This window comes from Nomia melanderi, chromosome 1, assembly GCF_051020985.1.
Source record: "Nomia melanderi isolate GNS246 chromosome 1, iyNomMela1, whole genome shotgun sequence".
Classification (NCBI taxonomy): Eukaryota; Metazoa; Arthropoda; class Insecta; order Hymenoptera; family Halictidae; genus Nomia; species Nomia melanderi.
In genome coordinates, this window is record NC_134999.1 from 12,149,942 (window position 1) to 12,169,328 (window position 19,387).

Genomic DNA, 19,387 nt, shown 5'->3' on the forward strand with positions numbered 1-19,387 from the left:
TAAATAAGCATTAAGTTATTGATATAGTTTGTAAAATCATAAATTAGATTATGACTTCCTAAATAACTGTATAATTACTAATTGCACTTAAACAACTGTACATGCTTAGTAATTTATGTGATTAGTTTCAGTTGATTGCAAAATGACACAATGGTCTCCTTGGTCACATTGCACAGCAACTTGTGGAGAAGCATCGAAATACAGGATAAGAACAGTTAAAATTAAACCTGTCGGTCCCTGGGGCAAATTATGTCCTGCTTTAGCAGAGTACAAACAATGCCCAATGGTGGAGTGTCCATAACAACAATTATTTACCTGTTTTACACACCCATTTTCTACTTCATTTGTACCATGGAAATATTTGAATCTTAGATATTTAAAACATATTAACTATCAATAAATCAAGTGCAATAAATATGTAGCATAAAATAAAATTTTACCATAATTAGCAAGAAATATTATAAAGTATTCAAATTTCTAGATTTTTGTGACCTAAATATTTTGGGACACAATAATTTTCTATGTGACAATCAATAAGAAATTTTTAAAACGATTGAAATTAATCCAACATGAACATTTACAGCACTTGATAAATTGATCTACATTATTTTCAAATTGAAAATTTTACTTAGTCTTTTTTCATACTTTAAAATTAAAATATTCAATGCAATTACAACAGTATAAACTAACAGTGAGATAATGGTTTATCATTAGATAAATAGAAAAATAAGATACTTCGTTTTATTTATGGCATAAACATCGATATAAAACATATTTATAATAACAGTTTAGACCAATTTATGTAACGCACAGCGAAATTATGTCACATTTCATATAATGGTTTTTCATTTAAAATTATATATTATTAAAGAAGATATTAATTAGACACGATATTAAGTGTGATAAGGTTCTTTTCAGTAAGGAATAATATACTTAATTAATATTTTACTTTAATAACTCAGTAATTTTCTCTTTAATCGAAAAGGACTGCATTCCATTTAACCATAATGAAAATCAAGTTAATACACATAAAAAAGATATAATTTATTAAGATTTCTGATCAAAATATTTCTAAAAATACTAGACTTAATGTTTAGATATGTAGAATTTTTTTTTTTTATTTTAAGGAAAATATATATATATATATATATATATATGTAAACAAGAATAACAATATATGTTTTATGTGCAGAAGTACATACATACTAAGTATTTAGAAATTGCAGGTTTTCAAATGTTGTATTGACCAAACCAAGCCACTTATAATAGGGATCCATATATATCAATATAAATATAATAAAATATGTATATTTGTGGCATTTATAATATAAGATTTAAGAAGATATAGATCTCAGTGTAAGACCAAATGTTTCAATTAGGATCAATGATAACCATACAGTTTTAAGATTAATATAAATTCAGATTTATTACTTTTAAAAAATATTTGTCAACAATAATTATTATATGATTCTAGTAGTACATAGGTAACATATCCATAGATGATAAGAATAGTTTATTTATTATTAATAAGTTATATTACCTACTCATATTTGACAATAATAATACTATATATACATACAATATAATACAGAATGAAGTTCAAAACTCTGTTCCTTTCTTAATATTAATACAACATTGGTAACAATAAAATTGATTACAATTGTAAAGTGAAATTGAAATTTATATAATAATTCAATTTTATCCATATGTTATTCAAATATAAGTTTTAAGATATGAAAACTTCAGAATCATACTTTACTTTGCAAAAGAAATTTTAAGTACTATCAATTGTTCAATATTGTGAAATAGGTTGTTCAAATTTTGTACAATTTTTTTCATTTTAATGTAGTAAAATTTAATGATTCTTTAATATTTAATATGGATGTTGTTCGTTGCTTACATAATATTAATATTTAAATTACACAGTACATGTTCAGGTTAAATTTTTTATATTACATTATCATATTTTGTAATATATTCTCCTACTATTAACAATTTATCATTGTGGGATATTAACTGTACTTTCAGTGATGTTTTTACTCTCATTTAATAAAGGTTTAAATGTCATAAACGTAACAGAATCCTTTACCTTTTCTAACTCCAGTTTTCCCTTTATATTTTTCTTCAAAGATCGCTGTATTTCTTTCTGTAAATTCAATGTGTATGTACATATATATATATATACATATTTCTCATAAATTTATATCTTCCTATAGAATTTTTAAAAACTTTACTGAAGATTGATTAAGTGATTTAAACATTATATAGAATATCAATATTCAACTTGATCATATAATTTTTCTATTAATTCTAATCATTCAACATGTAAATTTTATAACATATTTATAAGTATTATGTAAAATGTTTGTTATATTAGATTCAAAAACAATAACTGTTTCAGAATTTGCATAACAATAAAATTTATACTTATTATATCTTATTATTGGTAACTATGAAATATAATTATATTAATAAATTAAATAAAAAAATTATAAAACCTAAAAAAAATATAAAATTTGAAACAAATGTATGATCTTTTTACCTCTTCTTTATCTGTAGGGCTATACATAATTATAATTTTGATTCTGTGTCTCTTCTCTAATAGATTATTCATATGATTGACTTTTATTTGTAAGTCATGTGGCGTTATCTTAGACTTTATGGAGAACAATTTAGTCTTCTTGAATTCGACAGAATCACTATGTTTATTAGAATCCTCATTCTTTTGTTTGTCAAGAAACTCCTGTATAGTACAGAGCTTATAAACCTCTCTATCAGTTTTACTATCAATATAAGGCATTTTTACTAATTCATAACCTTGGCGTTTTGCAATCTTTTTAGCTTCATGCAAAAAGTTAATTGTTATAGATTCATCAGGATAAATAAGTTTAATTTGAGGTAAACGTATAGTTTTCGTTTTCTTCTTTTTCTCGTCAATTTCTTCTGTATTTTCATCAGTATTAAAAAATTTTGTTTGAAATTTTAAGTAATTATAACATATTTTTTGAAGTATATTGTTTGATGTTAATAAACTACTAGCACGGTACATATGTATATTCATTGTTAAAGAGCGCAACATTATGAGCATTTTCCAAAACTTGAAAATCAGCACGTATTAGCCGTTTTACACTTTATGTATCAAATAAGGTTATGTGTACTACTGACATGTAGTCTTCATACAAAACACAATATATTTGATTCTACTTTAAATTAATTTTAACTCATGGATAAACGATGCACCAATTATCATATTCATTAACAATATCCAATTTTATTCATATTACGTTAATTTAAATATTAAGCCTAATTCTCATATAACTCATAGTTGCAAGACAAAATAAATCTATACCAGAGCATAATATAATAAACATTTCGCAGACATGATAGAAATAATCCCAATAATTCTAGTTTATAAGATTTGTAAGTAATATTATATAATAAAAATAATTCAATAATTTTTTTATTTTTAATAACAAACTGTTAATAAATATCGTAGGATAATGTTTAAAAAATTCTAAAAATTTAATTTCTAAATCGAATTTCAATATAACTCATTATTTTCAAATATATTTCCAATTTTCTTTTCTTTTATTGCGCTTTATGTATATCAGCCTTTACGTTCGATATATATGCGTATATATATATGTATATATCTCAACGTTAAATTCATTGATCTGCCATGCACTGCTACGATTGGGTTACCTGTTTCGATCACGTCATTGCTGAAGAACCGACCAATCAGTGGAGTCCGTTTTTATGTGTTGCGTTTATATGTATATTAGAAGCGGAAACATTGCCTAGTTGGCCGTTTCCGTCTTCCCAGTGCCTGTCAGCCATTACAGCTCTGCTCGCCGGGTCTTGCAGGGTAAGTTACTTTAAGTATTTTCTATTCTTAATAGAAATTTATAGAACTTTTTATCATTCTCTACGAAACCGTTGACGTAGAAGTATATCTGCTTTCATAATTCGGACGAAAGATTCTTTAGACTTTTGTTCCTTATACGCAGGTGTAACTAATACAGCTGACATAGTTTCTGAAAAATCGAAGATCGTCCTTAAGGAACTGATTGTGTGTCAGGAAGCAAGTTTATCTAAACATTCGTCCAAATGTATACCAATAGTTATGCCAATCACGGCAGGTATGTAACATAAAGTAATTTTTTTATATTCGAAAACGGAGCGAAATATTAAATCGCGAAACCGAATGATTTTCTTTGCAACGTCGTGTTTCTCCACCATTTTGTTCGTGGATACTCTTGACCGTTAATCTTACTAAATTATCTAGCAAAATGTTGAAATAAAGTTTGAATGTATTTATAAAACTCCGATATTCACAAATACGATGAAATTTATCTACAGAATGTTAATACACCTATGGGGGTGGGGAAGTTGGAGGAGGTGTAAAATGATCACTGTATAAAATAAAAATGGCGACTTGATTTTCTTTTTTTTAATTGTTAACAAGCATACAGTTGAAGCATAAAAATGATTATTATATAAATTTTTTAATATTTCCTACACATAAATTATACATCGTATTATTCAGAATATAATTATTGCATTTAAATAATAATTTTTCCTATAGTAGTTTCCTAAAATTATTTCCGATAATTATTTTTATATACATAATTATGTTATAAATTATATTTTATGCACTAGTTTACAAATAATTCCAAACCAATTTATTCAAACTCCATTCCATTAGTAGATACACCATGTCTTATGAATTCATTAATGATACTCTATTTATTGAAATGCCAATGTATATAGAATATGCCTTTGTTCATGTAGCATACACGAATGCATTTAATATAATTTATAGTCATTTATCAATGTCAAGTCACTTGTAGCTACCCATATATTGTAATAATTGAGCCATCAGAAAGGACTGATGGTCTATATAATCTATATAAAGTTTCTTAAATTTCTAAATTCAAGAATTAAACGTAAAACAATGTATTGGTAGCACATTGTGAACACAAAATATTTTAGATCCAGAGGTAATCGAGACTCTGGTAACCGCAGCGGAGGTGGGACATATTGGAATAGTCAGCAACAAGCGCAGAAAGAGAAATCTGTTAAAAAACAACCTCGCAGAAAGACTCCAGGCGATTCATTGAAAAAACCTAGCTGGGATTTATCAAAGTTACCTGTGATTACGAAAAACCTCTATATTCCACATATCAATGTTTTAAAGAGGACAACAGACGATGTTGCAAAATATCACATTGGCAAAGAAATTACTGTCAAAGGAAATAATACACCTTCTCCAATCCAAGCATTTGAAGAAAGTAATTTCCCAGAATATGTAATGGAGGAAATAAGAAAACAAGGTTTTGCTGAGCCAACAGCGATACAAGCACAAGGCTGGCCAATAGCACTGAGTGGGCGTGATTTAGTTGGAATTGCTCAAACGGGATCTGGAAAAACTCTAGCAGTACGTATATCATAGCATGATTCCTGAAAATGTGTCTGGGTTAGGTCTTAGATCACTTTTCTTTCTATATATATGATTTTAAATGGATATTGCTACGTTTTTCAGTATATATTACCAGCGACAGTGCACATCAATAGTCAGCCACGTTTAAACCGAGGAGACGGTCCAATCGTTTTAATCCTGGCACCGACTAGGGAATTAGCTCAGCAAATTCAAACCGTCGCCAGGGATTTCGGCTCCTCTTCATGTATTCGCAACACGTGTATTTTCGGTGGTTCACCGAAAGGTCCGCAGGCTCGCGACCTAGAACGCGGTGTCGAGATATGTATCGCAACTCCCGGCAGATTGATCGATTTCTTAGAGAAGGGAACCACAAACTTGCGCAGATGCACTTACCTTGTTCTGGATGAGGCAGACAGAATGTTGGATATGGGATTCGAGCCACAGATTCGCAAGATTATCGAGCAGATAAGACCCGACAGGCAGGTGCTGATGTGGTCTGCGACATGGCCAAAGGAAGTACAGGCTCTCGCCGAGGATTTCCTCACGGATTATATACAGATCAATATTGGATCGTTGACTCTGGCTGCTAATCATAATATTCGTCAAATCGTGGAGATCTGTCAGGAACACGAGAAGGAGATGAAACTGTCCTGCCTTCTCAGGGAGATCGGCAAAGACCGTAGAAGTAAAATGATAATATTCGTTGAGACGAAGAAGAAAGTGGACGATATCACTAAGGCTATTAAGCGAGAGGGATGGCCAGCTATTTCAATTCACGGCGATAAATCACAGCCCGAGAGGGATTACGTTTTATCCGAGTTCAGAAACGGCAAGACAATGATCCTCGTTGCTACCGACGTAGCTGCCCGCGGCTTGGACGTTGAGGATGTAAAATATGTAATCAACTTCGATTATCCGAATAGTTCCGAAGACTACATTCACCGTATCGGTAGAACCGGACGTTGTCAAAGCGCTGGCACCGCGTATGCTTACTTCACGCCTAACAATGCAAGACAAGCGAAAGAGCTGATCTCTGTTCTAGAGGAAGCCGGTCAAGTAATAAACCCGCAACTGGCTGATTTGGCAAACTCGATGAAGAACCAGTATGGTAAAGGTCGTCAGCGTTGGAGTCACTCCCGTTCCAATAAAGACAATAACCCCGGAAGTCCAAGGAGCAATAGCAGCCCGACCTCAAACAGTTGGCAGAACCAACACTCTCAAGCCAGCCAGCTTAACCACAACAACATCAATAGCCAGGAGAGAACTGTTGTGCGGCACCAAAACGGGTACCAGAACAATCGTCAGAGCAACTTCCAACCGAGCTATCAGCAACACCCTCAGCAGAGGCAGCAGAATGCTTATGCTAACAGCTGCCCAACCACCAGCAGCAACTATCAAACTGGTTATCAGAACGCAACTATACCGAGATACCATAACAGGACCGGCACTTTCCAAGGAAGTCGGTATCATAACCGACAGAGCACGTACAATGGCAGCCAAACAGCGGGAGGACAGAATGTGTATTCCATGCCGCCGCCGTTCATGATTCCATCCAATGGTCACACCGATTCCGGGATGCAGAGCTTGGTGAACAATAAATTCTTCCAGACGAATCGGCCGCCGCCGAACACCGGAGCCTGCGCTTATCAGTCAATGGGCTATGGCCAATTTCAAGCTGTGCCGCCGTACAGTTACCCTTACCCGCCGACACCAGTCCAGCAGTGACGCTTTTCACGGTGTAAAATCGGTAAGAGTGCAGGTTAAGTAAGAAATCAATTTTTTCTGTCTACATTTGGGCCCACTAATGTTTACGGTTTGTGTAGGTTGGGTCTCCTTCGAATATATGTATAACATAATGTTTCTTCTTTTCTTTATTATTTATCATTTTTCTGGAATGTCGCCAATATACATCGAGCGTGTCTCACACGTGAGGCTACGGTTGCGTTCAACGCGTATTCGGACCAACTGGCGTTCCCGTGGATAAACATCTACAGGTCGCTCTATATGTACACATTAAAAAATTCGTATACGTATTTAATTTCTCTGACGTGTTAACACTTTACAGTTTGGAAACTGTAAACACAGTCCGGAACAAAACATTTGTTGAAAATGAGAGACTGTAATCTCAGTTGTGTCTATGGTTAAGATTCGCAATACCTGAAGTTGAACACGCAATACGGACGTCAGCAACTGCAAGCAATGTGTTAAGTTTGTCAGAACACCGATTCGTTCGAATACTCATCCAATGGAACCGTAGCCTGATGCAACCGAATCGGTCTCGGTTGTCCGAGTCGAGGACAAGTGTCACACGGAGAAATGAAGGAGTACAGTGCGTTGATGAAAAGAAGACACTTAGAAGAAACGCGGGTCTAATTGCGAGTAAACAAAGCACACAGTAAAAGACTTTCCTCGCCCCTGTGCTGTCCCGTATTTTATGAGTTTCTCAATGCACGGTACATCATTTCACCGGGAACATGCTTACAGAGGAAACTGAAGACAAAACGTGAACACGAGGAAATTGTACATCGCGGTACCTCTCAGGCGACATTCCAGTTGAATTTTTTGAAGTAGTAGTAGTTGTTTAGGAATGGTACATTAATATAATCATTACTGGATGTAGGCTATGACCAGACATGTAGGTTTATAATAATGGTCATATCTCTAAAGGCAAAAAAAAAGTAATTAATCTTCTTGCGATAACTATGTAAACGACATTTAATGCTTTCCTGAAATGCACGAAACATATAGAAGGGGGGTGGGTTAACGTTCTCGTATTTGATAATTTATTTATATTTCGCATGTATATATAAATATATATGTATATATACGTGTACCTATGTATGTATATATTTATGTATGTATGTACAGGCAATGCTCTTCAAAATGTAAGGCCTTTTGCATAAAAATTAAGCCGTACACCCGTTTTACAAAGCGCACGACGATATCGTATCGTGTACTCTGTTCTATAAACGAGATCCCTACCGGGTATGATATGTGGTCTCCGATATAGGAGGGGGGGGAATTGAAAAGTAATCTCATTTAAATCGCGATATAAAAGGTGAGAGAAAGGGGGAGAGTACATTAGAGCGCGTTTGACGAGGAGAGGGGTATCCAGCATAATTTAAATAGCGTACAAAAGAAAAAATGATTTAGAGGAAATAAAAAATATGACGCGAATACTTCGTGACATCATCCTGGCTCGGTCCTTTGGAAACCGGTTCACAAAGCGAACCGACACGGGAGAGGGAAAGGAAAACTTGGGCTTTTTAGGGGGACAACTTAAATTAAGCAAGTAGTCACAATGGCTGTGTACCTCGGCGCAAAGTTTGATACCTTATTTTTATAATATATATCGAAAGTAATTTGTTGTTAAACCAACGAATGATTATACGATGATGAAAAAAAAAGAAACAAGTAATACTAATGATAATAACGATGAGAAAAACATTGTTGTTTGATGTTTATGCAATTGGCCACTGAGTGGTCTTGCCTATGCGCGCCCGTATCGAAGCACGAGAGAGAAAGCGAGAGAGAGAGAGAGAGAGAGAGAGAGAGAGAGAGAGAGAGAGAGAGAGAAGAAAGAAAAAACGAAGAACGCGTAGGTACGCGCAGGCTGACCGCGATATCGAATGAATTTTAGTTGTACCTGTTTTTTAGTTCGCGCTCGTCGAAATTTTTGCTATATCTCTGTTGTTGTTTTTTCTTTTTCTTTTTTCGTGAAGGAACGATTCAGACCAATGTATCCGGTTTACACAATTTCTATCGAAACTGTTCAATGCGCTGCGTAAACATACCGAATATGTGTGTACGAAGCGAGAGAGAGTGAATGAGAAGATTGAGAGATTGAGTGAAAGAGAGGATGCGAAGAAAAAAAAAGGAAATGTGTGATTGGACATCGCGTTTTTGCCATACACACGATGCGTCTCGCGAGAAAATCTTTTCATTCGCGAGACGAAACGAAACGAGAACTACGTATATAAATTAATGTCGCGCCGTCGAGTTTGGCGACGAACCGATCCGTTGACAGCGCATAAAGTCATTTTTTTTGCGGGCCTCCATATTACTGTGTACACGTTCCGCGAAGCTAGGCAATCATTTACAAGGTTGATATCGCCACTTTTATCTCTGAGTCATCGCGACTTACATATAGTGGAAGAACGAATTCAGCTTCTCCCTGTATACAATATCACTTCATCATTATTCTGCATTTCAGCTGGATAATCAACTACGCCTAAACAGCTCCTATTTTGAGCAAGATCTCCGACACCCCGTATTTCTACTTCCTCGATATCTTCCTGATGCTTCGAACAGGATGGGACGTGGCTTTAGACCTGTTCAATGCGGTCAGTTAAATCAAATCTTTTCTTTTTCGAATCTTCGTCTTCAATTGTTTCGCTCCAATCTATCTTTTCATCACTAATATTTGATTTGACAGTTTTAGGCGACTCTACCTGCTGTTAGGTATGGATTAGCTCTTCAATCGCTTCATCTATATCCTTATCCTCTATTGCATCGTTCAGTTGCATATCCATGTAACTTTTTGCTTCTGGACCTTACTGAGTTTTTCTGCCAGGGTGTAGTGGAGATCACGTTCCTCATATTTGTCTTCTTTCTTCCCTTTCTCAACGATGTGCTTCTACTCGTTGGTTCTTGGTACTAATGTCATCCATTCAGTCAATTTTAAATTGCCAAACGCTTGGATATCGCCTTCAAGGGAAACTACAAGTAACCCTTCTTCGCCATCACCCCTTTTATATTGGTTAATGTGAACGCGTTCGGCTTACCATTGAATAAATCAGCAAGACTTTGAGTCTTGCCTCTGGAAGAATAGCACATTCTAGATCTTTTATAGATCTCCTGTGACTTTACAACACCGCGACTTCTTCTCAGTCTTGAGGTCAACTGAAAAGTATACGTTTCGATGAGAACCATCCGCTTTGTTCTTTCACGGTAACTATGAAGCGTGCCCGTAGAAAGTTCTGCCACGGGATAAGCAAAGCTTCCAGCGAAACGTGTACAGGGTAATCTGCAAACGTTTAGCGCGTTTAGCGAGAAACGAGCTGGACAAAAAGGAAACTACGAAACGATAGGTGAAACAAAATGAACAGAGAAGAATGCAAGACTCGAATATACACACACACTCGAGCTAAAGGACTCGTTCGCGAACGAACAAATTAATTGTGATGATTGCATATGGTGAACGCTTTCGTGGAACGGTTCTCAAACACAGTTCGTTACTTAAATTTACGCACAGTAGAAGATTGTTGCGAAGCAGTACGTGTGCACATTTGAAAGGAAGAAAGAAAGAAAGAAAAAAGAAAGAGAACGAAATGGAATATGATCAGTCTTTCGGTCGGGTTCGAACGCGTCACGCGAAACGCATTTTTCTTTTTCATTTCGACCGAATTCTTCGCTCGACGGAGGGAGAAGGGAGGATTTTCTTTCCCGGGGAACTTTGTCCGATGATTATTCGTTTCTAGGTTCACGTGTGTAGTCTTTAATTGTGTTCGAGCTTCAGAGACCATGGGTCGCGAAAGATTTGTTGTTCGGACTGAGCGCTGTTCGCGGGAACACTTGTTCCTCGTAACTCCGCTCCTTTGGACGTTGCGGACGCTTACGCCTCCTACTGTGTTAAAAATCTTGACTTGCGCGCGCGTGCGTTGCGTCGTCAGGGTGAAATATAGTGATATAATAATAGGAAGCGTATGCTACGAGTATTGGAGGACTCTTGAATACTCATATATTGCGTACGCCCTCTATTAAATCATCCAGTTTTCTTCTTTTTTTTGTTTACGATTCTCGTTTCTTCTCGGAAGCTGCCCCGCTGCAGTCGATCAGAAGCTATCCTGGTACACTAACTAATAATTTCCTCCCCAATATCGATGAACAGTCGAGTCGTCTCATCGGTTTCTTTTAATCGCGTTAGTAGACTGCGAATTTTTATACATTTGTAACTTACCGAATGTTCTAAGAGACGCTCTAACATGCAAAGGTCAAATAGAATCTAATAGAGTTTTAGGTATTTCTCGTTTACTGAAGCTTCTTTACTGTAGAAATTCAAGTTTCATGCGATTCATTGCTTTTAAAATCTGTCCCAGAAATGGAGATGTGTGTAAACATCCGCAGTCTATTATTCTGCTACACACGCAGATGATATAGGCTTCCCGATGAACATTGTGTCCATTGTGTTCAGGTTTCTTCGGGCAGCATTGTTTCTGCTTTCCGTTTCGTTTAATCGGTGATTCTGAATGCTACGCTGACAATAAATCGAAGTGCTGTCTTTGCACACGGATAGCTTTCGAAAAATGTTAGCAATTGTGACCCTTTGTAGTCTTCTTCGCGAAGCGACTCTAGAAACTGTAGCGGTCGTTTTTCTCAACGATGAATCTCCGACGTTCGCGTTCAAGTTTGAAAGGAAACGGCGTTGATCCTCCGACATGGGGCGACAAAGGGTTAACATTTCACATCTTTCGTTCACCATTTCCTTGTTTTCTGTTTTCGGTTGTTCCTTAAAAAAAAGAAACAAACAAACAAACAAAAAAGAATAGGACACATTGCATTGCACATTTGAGTTTCTTGATAGAAGCCAACCGTTTTACCCCGAGACACACATACCATAGCACATTTCGAAAATTGATAGTGGGTGTACGCGTAGTTCTGTGATATGTAAGGTGTAGCATATTTATAGATCTACCTATTGTGCATCAATGAATTAAAATAAGGGAACGTATCTTTATCAGTTTTATACGTGGTATACACACACATACGCGAATCATGTGATCCTAATGACGTGTACTGCTGCGAGAGAGCTCGTCATCTAACTTTAGGGAAGAAGGAATGAAAAGAAACGGAGCAAAAGTTTGTTGAAGCGAAATGACCAGTATTCCTTTCTCTTTTTTTTCGTTTTCGTTTGTCTTTTTTAATTATTATTATTAATGTTATTTGCGTTTCCATTCTCACTGCGAACACGTGTAATTGCCAGGATTCAAAAGACAAAAAAGAGGGAGAGATAGAGGGGACAGAGGGATATGATGAAACGTGTAATCAGTTGTTCCATCGAGTATTCTTCTTTATCGAACGTCCCATGGAAGATCATCTTAGCTCTGTATTATCGTTTGTACAGTTCACGAGGAGAGAGTTCGTTCTATAATCACTTGCAAGAGTCCTGTTCCGTTTTTATATACGTTCGTCCGTTCGTTAGGGGATCGTAGCTTCTAACGTTCGTACACCGTTCGCCGCCGAGTAACGGCGGGGTGTGTTTCGTACCGAACTTTTCACGTCGCAAAGGTTTCCCCCGTCTCTTGCGATCCTCTTTCCGTGAAATTTCTCGTTTCCCAGTTTCATTCGCGCGCGATGATCGCCCGTGAATCCTGCGTTCATTCTGAATCGTACTAGTTCTAGCGGACAAACTTGAGGGGGAAAAGATCATTGCGTTATCGATCGTCCCCCGCGTTTCGCCGGAAACACACGACACCTCGCTGGGCGAGAAGCTGAGCCGTGTCACCGTGGACCGCTTCTGTACTACCTACTAGTCGACAACGTTTTTGTTTTAGTTCGTATTAATTAACCCGCCCCGATTTCCCGTCGCGTTATCATCGAAACGCCTCCTCGGTCGATGATCCCCCCCCGTAGAAGATGACGAAGAAGCAATGAGTCTTGCCCCAACGTCGTCGTATCGTCGCGAATCCTATAACGAGATCTTGAAGCGCGAGGTCAAGTGGCGAGCAAAGGGGATACGAAAGGAGAGCTAATTCGTGTTTCAGCTGCAACGTGCATATTATATTTTTCTATTGGTTTCCACGGGTGGCTGTAGAACTGGAGGAGGATGTTAGTCGTTCTATCGCGCCTTCTATCCATGCAGAGGGTTTCCGGAGATTAGGAACCAATGTATACCGGGTGTTCTCCACGCTTGTATCAAGCACTGTCCAAAAAGAAAGAAAGAAAGAAAGAAAGAAACGATAAGAAATCGCCAAACGCTAGTAGTTGTTCGGTTCGATGGAGTCTCGTGTGATTTGTTACGCGTCTCGTGACCTCGTTGTTTTTCCTCTGCAGAGAAAGAAAGAAATGGGAAGGACAAAGAATAAAAAGGGAAAATAATCATTGCACGCGCGGCGTGACGCGTGGTTATCGTTAACGCGGAAACAAACGAACGATAAAAGAAATTGGCACAGTCGTCCCGTTACCGCGGTTCCGGGGGGTGGGTGGCGCTTATCACCCCTCCCTCCACGATCGCGCGCTGGTAGCAAAATGTCGTCGTGTCGGCGATGACCGAAAAAATAATGAAAAAGAACTATCGAGAAAAAAAAAGAAATAGTTTTTTCGGGAACACGAGTACCTTTTTAATGAATGCTGAACGCTGTGATAATCGCGTACATAAACAATTTTTATTATTGTAAACGTGAATTTAATGTGCATATTGTAATGTTAACGTGAGATAGGGAGAGAAAGTGAGAGGTAGAGAGAATGAGAGAGACAGGGAGTGTGCTAGGGAGAGAGAGAAAGAAACGAAAAAAAAAAGTGTACTATCCTCCTTTAAATATGTGAAGACTGAATCTCGCCAACTTATACACAAAGTTTAGCAGCCGCGCAGATACGTTTCGTATACTGTTAGACTACAGAATATAGACTATTTGTATATTATTAATTATAAACGATATGTTTTTACGTGGGGTAGTGCCGTGACGGGTTTCCGGTACTATTATGTTTATAGTTCGATAACGGGTGCGTGGTCGTATTGTTCGCATTTTACCGGGAAGCTCCAAGTAGCCGATGCATCGTGACGAGAATTTATTAAAAGAAAAAAAAAAATATCAACACGGGTCCCGTTTCTTCCGTTGTTCTTCTTTTCTTTTTCAGTTTCTTCCCCCGATTGTTTTCTTTTTTGCTTTTCTGTTTCGTCGTTTTCGTTTCTCGTTCCTCTTAATCGTTAGTTCCGGTGTTCCGTCGTTAACTTCGCGTCGACGGGAACAAATCCGATGCGTTTCGACGCACACGATGATTTCCCCCTTTTTTTTGTTATTTTTTTTTACATACATGTATACATACATACATATGTACATACACACACGCACGCACACATACATACATACATGCATACACACTACAAACACACACGATCGCTCGCCCACGTTTGTTGCTTTCGATTCGCCGTTAAAATAATCGTTCGCCGGATATGAACAACACAACTGCAGCAACAAAGAAAATCCGTTTCATGGTAGTTCCTATATTGCATTCTTCTTTGTCACGTGAATAATGGGTTGCAGCTTGAATTAACGCTGATAAGTTGAACAACCTTTTACCTCGACGCGTATCGTGTTTTCGACCCGTTGCCTTATTGACCTGATACTGTTTCGTGACCGAGCTCGCGACGCTTCGTGATCCGGTTGGGGAAGCTAAAAATTTACGTAGAAATTTCTTAGGGTATAAATAAACAATTTCACCATCGATCGGTGTGAATCGTGAGTAAATTCATTGAATTCCGGTTTCGAAGTGCCAACCGAGCGTCTCGGTTCGACGTTGCATAAGGCAAAGGGTTGATAATCGCCGGTTACGAAAACGATGTATATGTATATATATGTCGCTCGATAATATATTTTATTCGTGTGGTTACATGTGTGCATCGCCAAAACTGTAAATTTATTGTTCTGCGTCCGTGTCTCAGTTGTTACTGTATCTCGCTATCTTCCGTACGCGCCGGGGGGGATGTACCGGAAACGAAATTTTTATTGTTTCTTCGACGATAGGGCCGTGGACGTTCGCGTGGATTGTTATTATTCTTATAAGCTGATTCTCGATGTCGACAGTCAGAGATCTCTATTATACTACGACGAAGCCGAGAACATCGTCGGAAAACTTCTTTCGGGCGATTTCTGCGCCGACGTCCACCGATGAACTCGATCGACATAATACATTCCCTCGTCCGGCGAATCTGCAAACGAAAACGCGTTCCGCTCCTTGTAATTTACATCTTCGAAGGAAAATTTCGAGTCGATGCGACTACGAAGAAACTATGACGGTTGAGATTTAACGTTAAGAGAATTTATATAAATCTAGAACGATGCGTTTAACGTAAACACTCGCGACATTATCGTGTATACCCCCCTTCATTCAGTTCAGTTTTTTCTCGTCCGAGCGAAGGCGTGCGAAGACATTATCGTCGTCTCCATCTCTTACGAGTTTCTTTTTCTTTCTTATATCTCTTCTTATATTATGTTTTTCTCGTTTTTCTTCTCTTTTAATTTCTTGGTTCTTTTCTTTCTTTTTGTTTTCGTTAAATTAGTTCTCTCTAACGTCGTACGTAGACTTGTTAGTGTATATAAAAACAAAAAAAAAAGAAAAGAAAAGAAACGCGTCGAACACTGCACACTGTACGGCGAACAAAATTTACTGTGCAGAGAAAGAGAGAAAGAGAGAGAGAGAGAGAGAGAGAGAGAGAGAGAGAGAGAGAGAGAGAGAGAGAGAGAGAGAAAGAGAGAAAGAGAGAAAGAGAGAAAGAGAGAGAGAGAGAGAGAGAGGGAGAGAGAGATACGCGAAACTGTGCGCATTCAATGCAGTTTTGTGACCGAAGTATTTATAATTTTACCTGATGCGCCACGACGATGATAACGGTACATATTTAAGCCTTGGGCTATTCAGAAGAAGAACGGTATACCGCGTATGAGTCTTCTTTATCCCGTTTAAATTTCAACGGTTTAAATATTTAGAGAAACGATTAAAAAAAGAGAATACGATGTACGATGAGTAACTAGGCACTGTACAAAATTTATTTAATCATTTTCTTTTTTTGTTCTTTTTTTAATGCCACGTTCAAGCGGGAGTGAATACCGTTGATGTTCACTAGAAACTGTGCACTCCTGTTTCTTCTATCTTTTTTTTCCTGTAATTAATGTATTTTCGTAGTATTATACGACTGTTGTTAATTGAATAGTCGCAAAAGATACTTTTGTTTCATGTGCATCTGCAGCCCTGTCACTGAAAGATACACGGTGGTGGTCGATTAAGAAGAACCGTACTCGTTACACTGCGTCTAGCAGCGACAGTGGGCTGGGGATGAAAACCGTGGAAAAGAATGCATCGATGTCAAATGTTTCTTTCTCGCGAACTGTCTACATTTCGCCACGGTTGACGTTTATTAGTTGCGAAACATTTACCGATCTGTTGCCTCATTTGTTTCAGCATATGTATGTGCGTGTTATATATACATATGTGTATGTGTATTTTCTATTTATATATCCGAGCATATATTTGGAGTCACAGGTTGTTCGAGAAGCTCTGTACAAAATTAACTCTTCATGTGAAGTTTGTGAACGACACGGGACGGGCGTGTTTGTTAATGAGAGGGAAAAGCCATGACCGTCGTAAACGAGCGTAGGAATTGTATGATCGTATTCGGAGGAACGTAGCACAGCACGGTAGACTTCCTGTTGTTTGGAATAGTTGGCTCGTTGAGCGCATCTGCCCTGATCGCGCGTTAGGAAGTGAAAAATGGAAGAAGAAGAAGAAGAAGAAGAAGAAGAAGAAGAAGGGTAACTCGAGAGACGCTAAATTAGGTTGGGAACTGTTGTGCGAGCATAATGATTATAGTGTGCATGATTTCTGGCGACACGAAGGCAGAAATGTGTAAGAGATCAGGCCGCTGTTGACCGGAATGGTATAAATCACAAAATATGTATACATATTTTGCTATTACGGCTATTATTCAATTATCACGCCTTACAATATGAAAGAGCTCGGCCAATGTCCAAGATATGTATACAAAGATTGCAAAATGATCACTCTTAGATTGAAAAAAAAACCGCTCCTTGGTCGTCTTCGGATAATCCAGAATATCCTCAGATAATTTGTAAACAGACGCTTAAACTGCAGCAGAAAAGACGGCATACAATTGTATTTCATTCTTCTTGAATATGAACACACACACACACACACACACACACACGCGCGCTCGCATATACACGTACTAGTGCTAGAAGAATATACATTTGATGTCAATTTTGCTGCATGGATGCATTTATCAGTTATTTATACACTTGTATATAACGTGTCTATTACATGCAAAAGCATAGGCACATTATTTTGAAGGAGGAAATATTCTCTTAAAAGGCGTAAATCATAGAATGTTCTCCTGCAAAAAAAAAACGAAAGGAATCATCCTCTAATCGCGTTATTAACGGATTCACTGCTGCCTTACGTTTGATGATTTGTATCGCTGCTATTTTTAAGAGGAGATTAGTGAAAAATATTTGAAGGTAATATCTGCCAAAAGACGTTGACAGTGAATGCGTTAAGGGGTGGCAAATAATCAAGTCATACTTAATTGTAGCCATTGATGGTTCGAGGATGTCATGTTGAAACGAATATCTTTTTACAGTACAGCAATATTGAATAGTTTTCAAGTGTCGTCGCATATGATACACTTTATCGAAGGAATGTTTCCCCACTGTCGAAACATTACTTCAAAGATTTACTAATGTATGTAGGAAAAAGAGCAGTCTGTTGTTTTACACTGAACATTGTTCGCTCTTATGGTGAACTATGTTTTCGCCGCAAATGAATGTTTTACATGAATACAGAAGATTAGTGTTATCTGCGAAAATTTCATTAACATTTTCTTTTTCCTGTACTTTTGTATTGTTCTTGGACGAATCAAATGACGTCAATGAATTTTTTTTACTTCATCGTGTAAGCCGTTTTACTGCAGAACCAGCACTTTTTACGACCAAAGAGAGGTAATGAGGTAACAGCTTGTTCCTTTTTTCCCCGTTTACCATGACATGATTTTCAAAACGAAAAGAAGTATAACTAAAATCGTAGCGCGTGTATTACGAATATACTTTACTGCAATCTTCGATGAATGATAAGAAACATGTGACATTTGTTGAAAATGTATATCAACTTTAATTATTTTTATGAATTGCTCCCGTTCAAATATACCCATAGTCTTCTTTGTAGGGGATGAACATACACAAATTATTTATTATAAGGCAGCGTACAAAGTTGAACGATTTAAATAAAAAGAAAATGGCGTAAACAATATTAAGTAACAATTTATATTCAGATTCTCTTCTGTAGGTTTCATTAAAGTGCATTTCTTGTATGTTACACAGTATTATAGTAGAATATAAGAAAATAAATATTGCAATAGTAATCAGTTTGTATTTCAATTATTACCCAAGATTAGATTAAGTTCATTTTTATTTCTGTCGCAACTGTCTTATTCTTTACGTTGTTTTATAAGCATGAAGAAACACAAGTAATTATCATTTACAGTATTTTTATATTTTTAAACGTAATTTATTATTTTTACTACTCTGAGGGTCCCTTACATATACTTCTAATATTTGAATATAATTATAAGTTACAGGAGAAATTCTTACAACTGCGTTACGAACTGCTTCCCTTCATGCTAATGTCTCTGAGGGATTCCTCTACTACCTCTACTCTAGAGCAAAGGTATTTAACTTTCAGCGAGATATAGGTGAGGTGCGTGTTCGAAATTACTATCACAAGTTCAAGCGAAGGAATCTTTATTTAACTAGAGACCGCGAGGACTTCGTGTCAACTCTTGGCTATTAACAGTTGATTCTGACTGTGACTACGACTGACTACGACTGACTACGACTGACTACGACTGACTACGACTGACTACGACTGACTACGACTGACTACGACTGACTACGACTGACTACGACTGACTACGACTGACTACGACTGACTACGACTGACTACGACTGACTACGACTGACTACGACTGACTACGACTGACTACGACTGACTACGACTGACTACGACTGACTACGACTGACTACGACTGACTACGACTGACTACGACTGACTACGACTGACTACGACTGACTACGACTGACTACGACTGACTACGACTGACTACGACTGACTACGACTGACTACGACTGACTACGACTGACTACGACTGACTACGACTGACTA

At 37.2% G+C, this 19,387-nt stretch overlaps 3 protein-coding genes across 9 annotated transcripts in view; 2 read left to right on the forward strand and 1 right to left on the reverse strand.

Moving 5' to 3' along the window:
- LOC116427633 (spondin-1) overlaps nucleotides 1-1,165 on the forward strand; it is a 35,746-nt gene extending 34,581 nt beyond the window's left edge. For all 6 annotated transcript variants that reach the window (XM_031978199.2, XM_031978201.2, XM_031978202.2 and 3 more), the window contains one exon: nucleotides 126-1,165. In XM_031978199.2, the coding sequence (XP_031834059.1) occupies nucleotides 126-301 (176 nt within the window). In that variant the 3' untranslated portion in view covers nucleotides 302-1,165. The remainder of the gene's footprint in view (nucleotides 1-125) is intronic.
- Nucleotides 1,166-1,399: 234 nt separating this feature from the next.
- LOC116427627 (mitochondrial translation initiation factor 3) lies at nucleotides 1,400-3,359 on the reverse strand. Its single transcript, XM_031978180.2, has 2 exons — nucleotides 2,543-3,359; nucleotides 1,400-2,146 (listed from the first exon to the last, which is right to left on the reverse strand). The coding sequence occupies exons 1-2, from the start codon at nucleotides 3,086-3,088 to the stop codon at nucleotides 2,000-2,002; spliced, it is 693 nt and encodes a 230-aa protein (XP_031834040.1). The 5' UTR covers nucleotides 3,089-3,359; the 3' UTR covers nucleotides 1,400-1,999.
- Nucleotides 3,360-3,714: 355 nt separating this feature from the next.
- On the forward strand, nucleotides 3,715-18,587 carry LOC116427636 (uncharacterized). Of its 2 annotated transcripts, none has more exons than XM_031978206.2 (4): nucleotides 3,715-3,865; nucleotides 4,008-4,139; nucleotides 4,993-5,437; nucleotides 5,543-18,587. In XM_031978206.2, the coding sequence occupies exons 2-4, from the start codon at nucleotides 4,108-4,110 to the stop codon at nucleotides 7,163-7,165; spliced, it is 2,100 nt and encodes a 699-aa protein (XP_031834066.1). In that variant the 5' UTR covers nucleotides 3,715-3,865; nucleotides 4,008-4,107; the 3' UTR covers nucleotides 7,166-18,587. The 2 variants fall into 2 exon arrangements, with proteins under 2 accessions (XP_031834066.1, XP_031834067.1); XM_031978207.2 differs by having other exon boundaries at nucleotides 5,026-5,437.
- The last annotated feature ends 800 nt before the right edge of the window (nucleotides 18,588-19,387 follow it).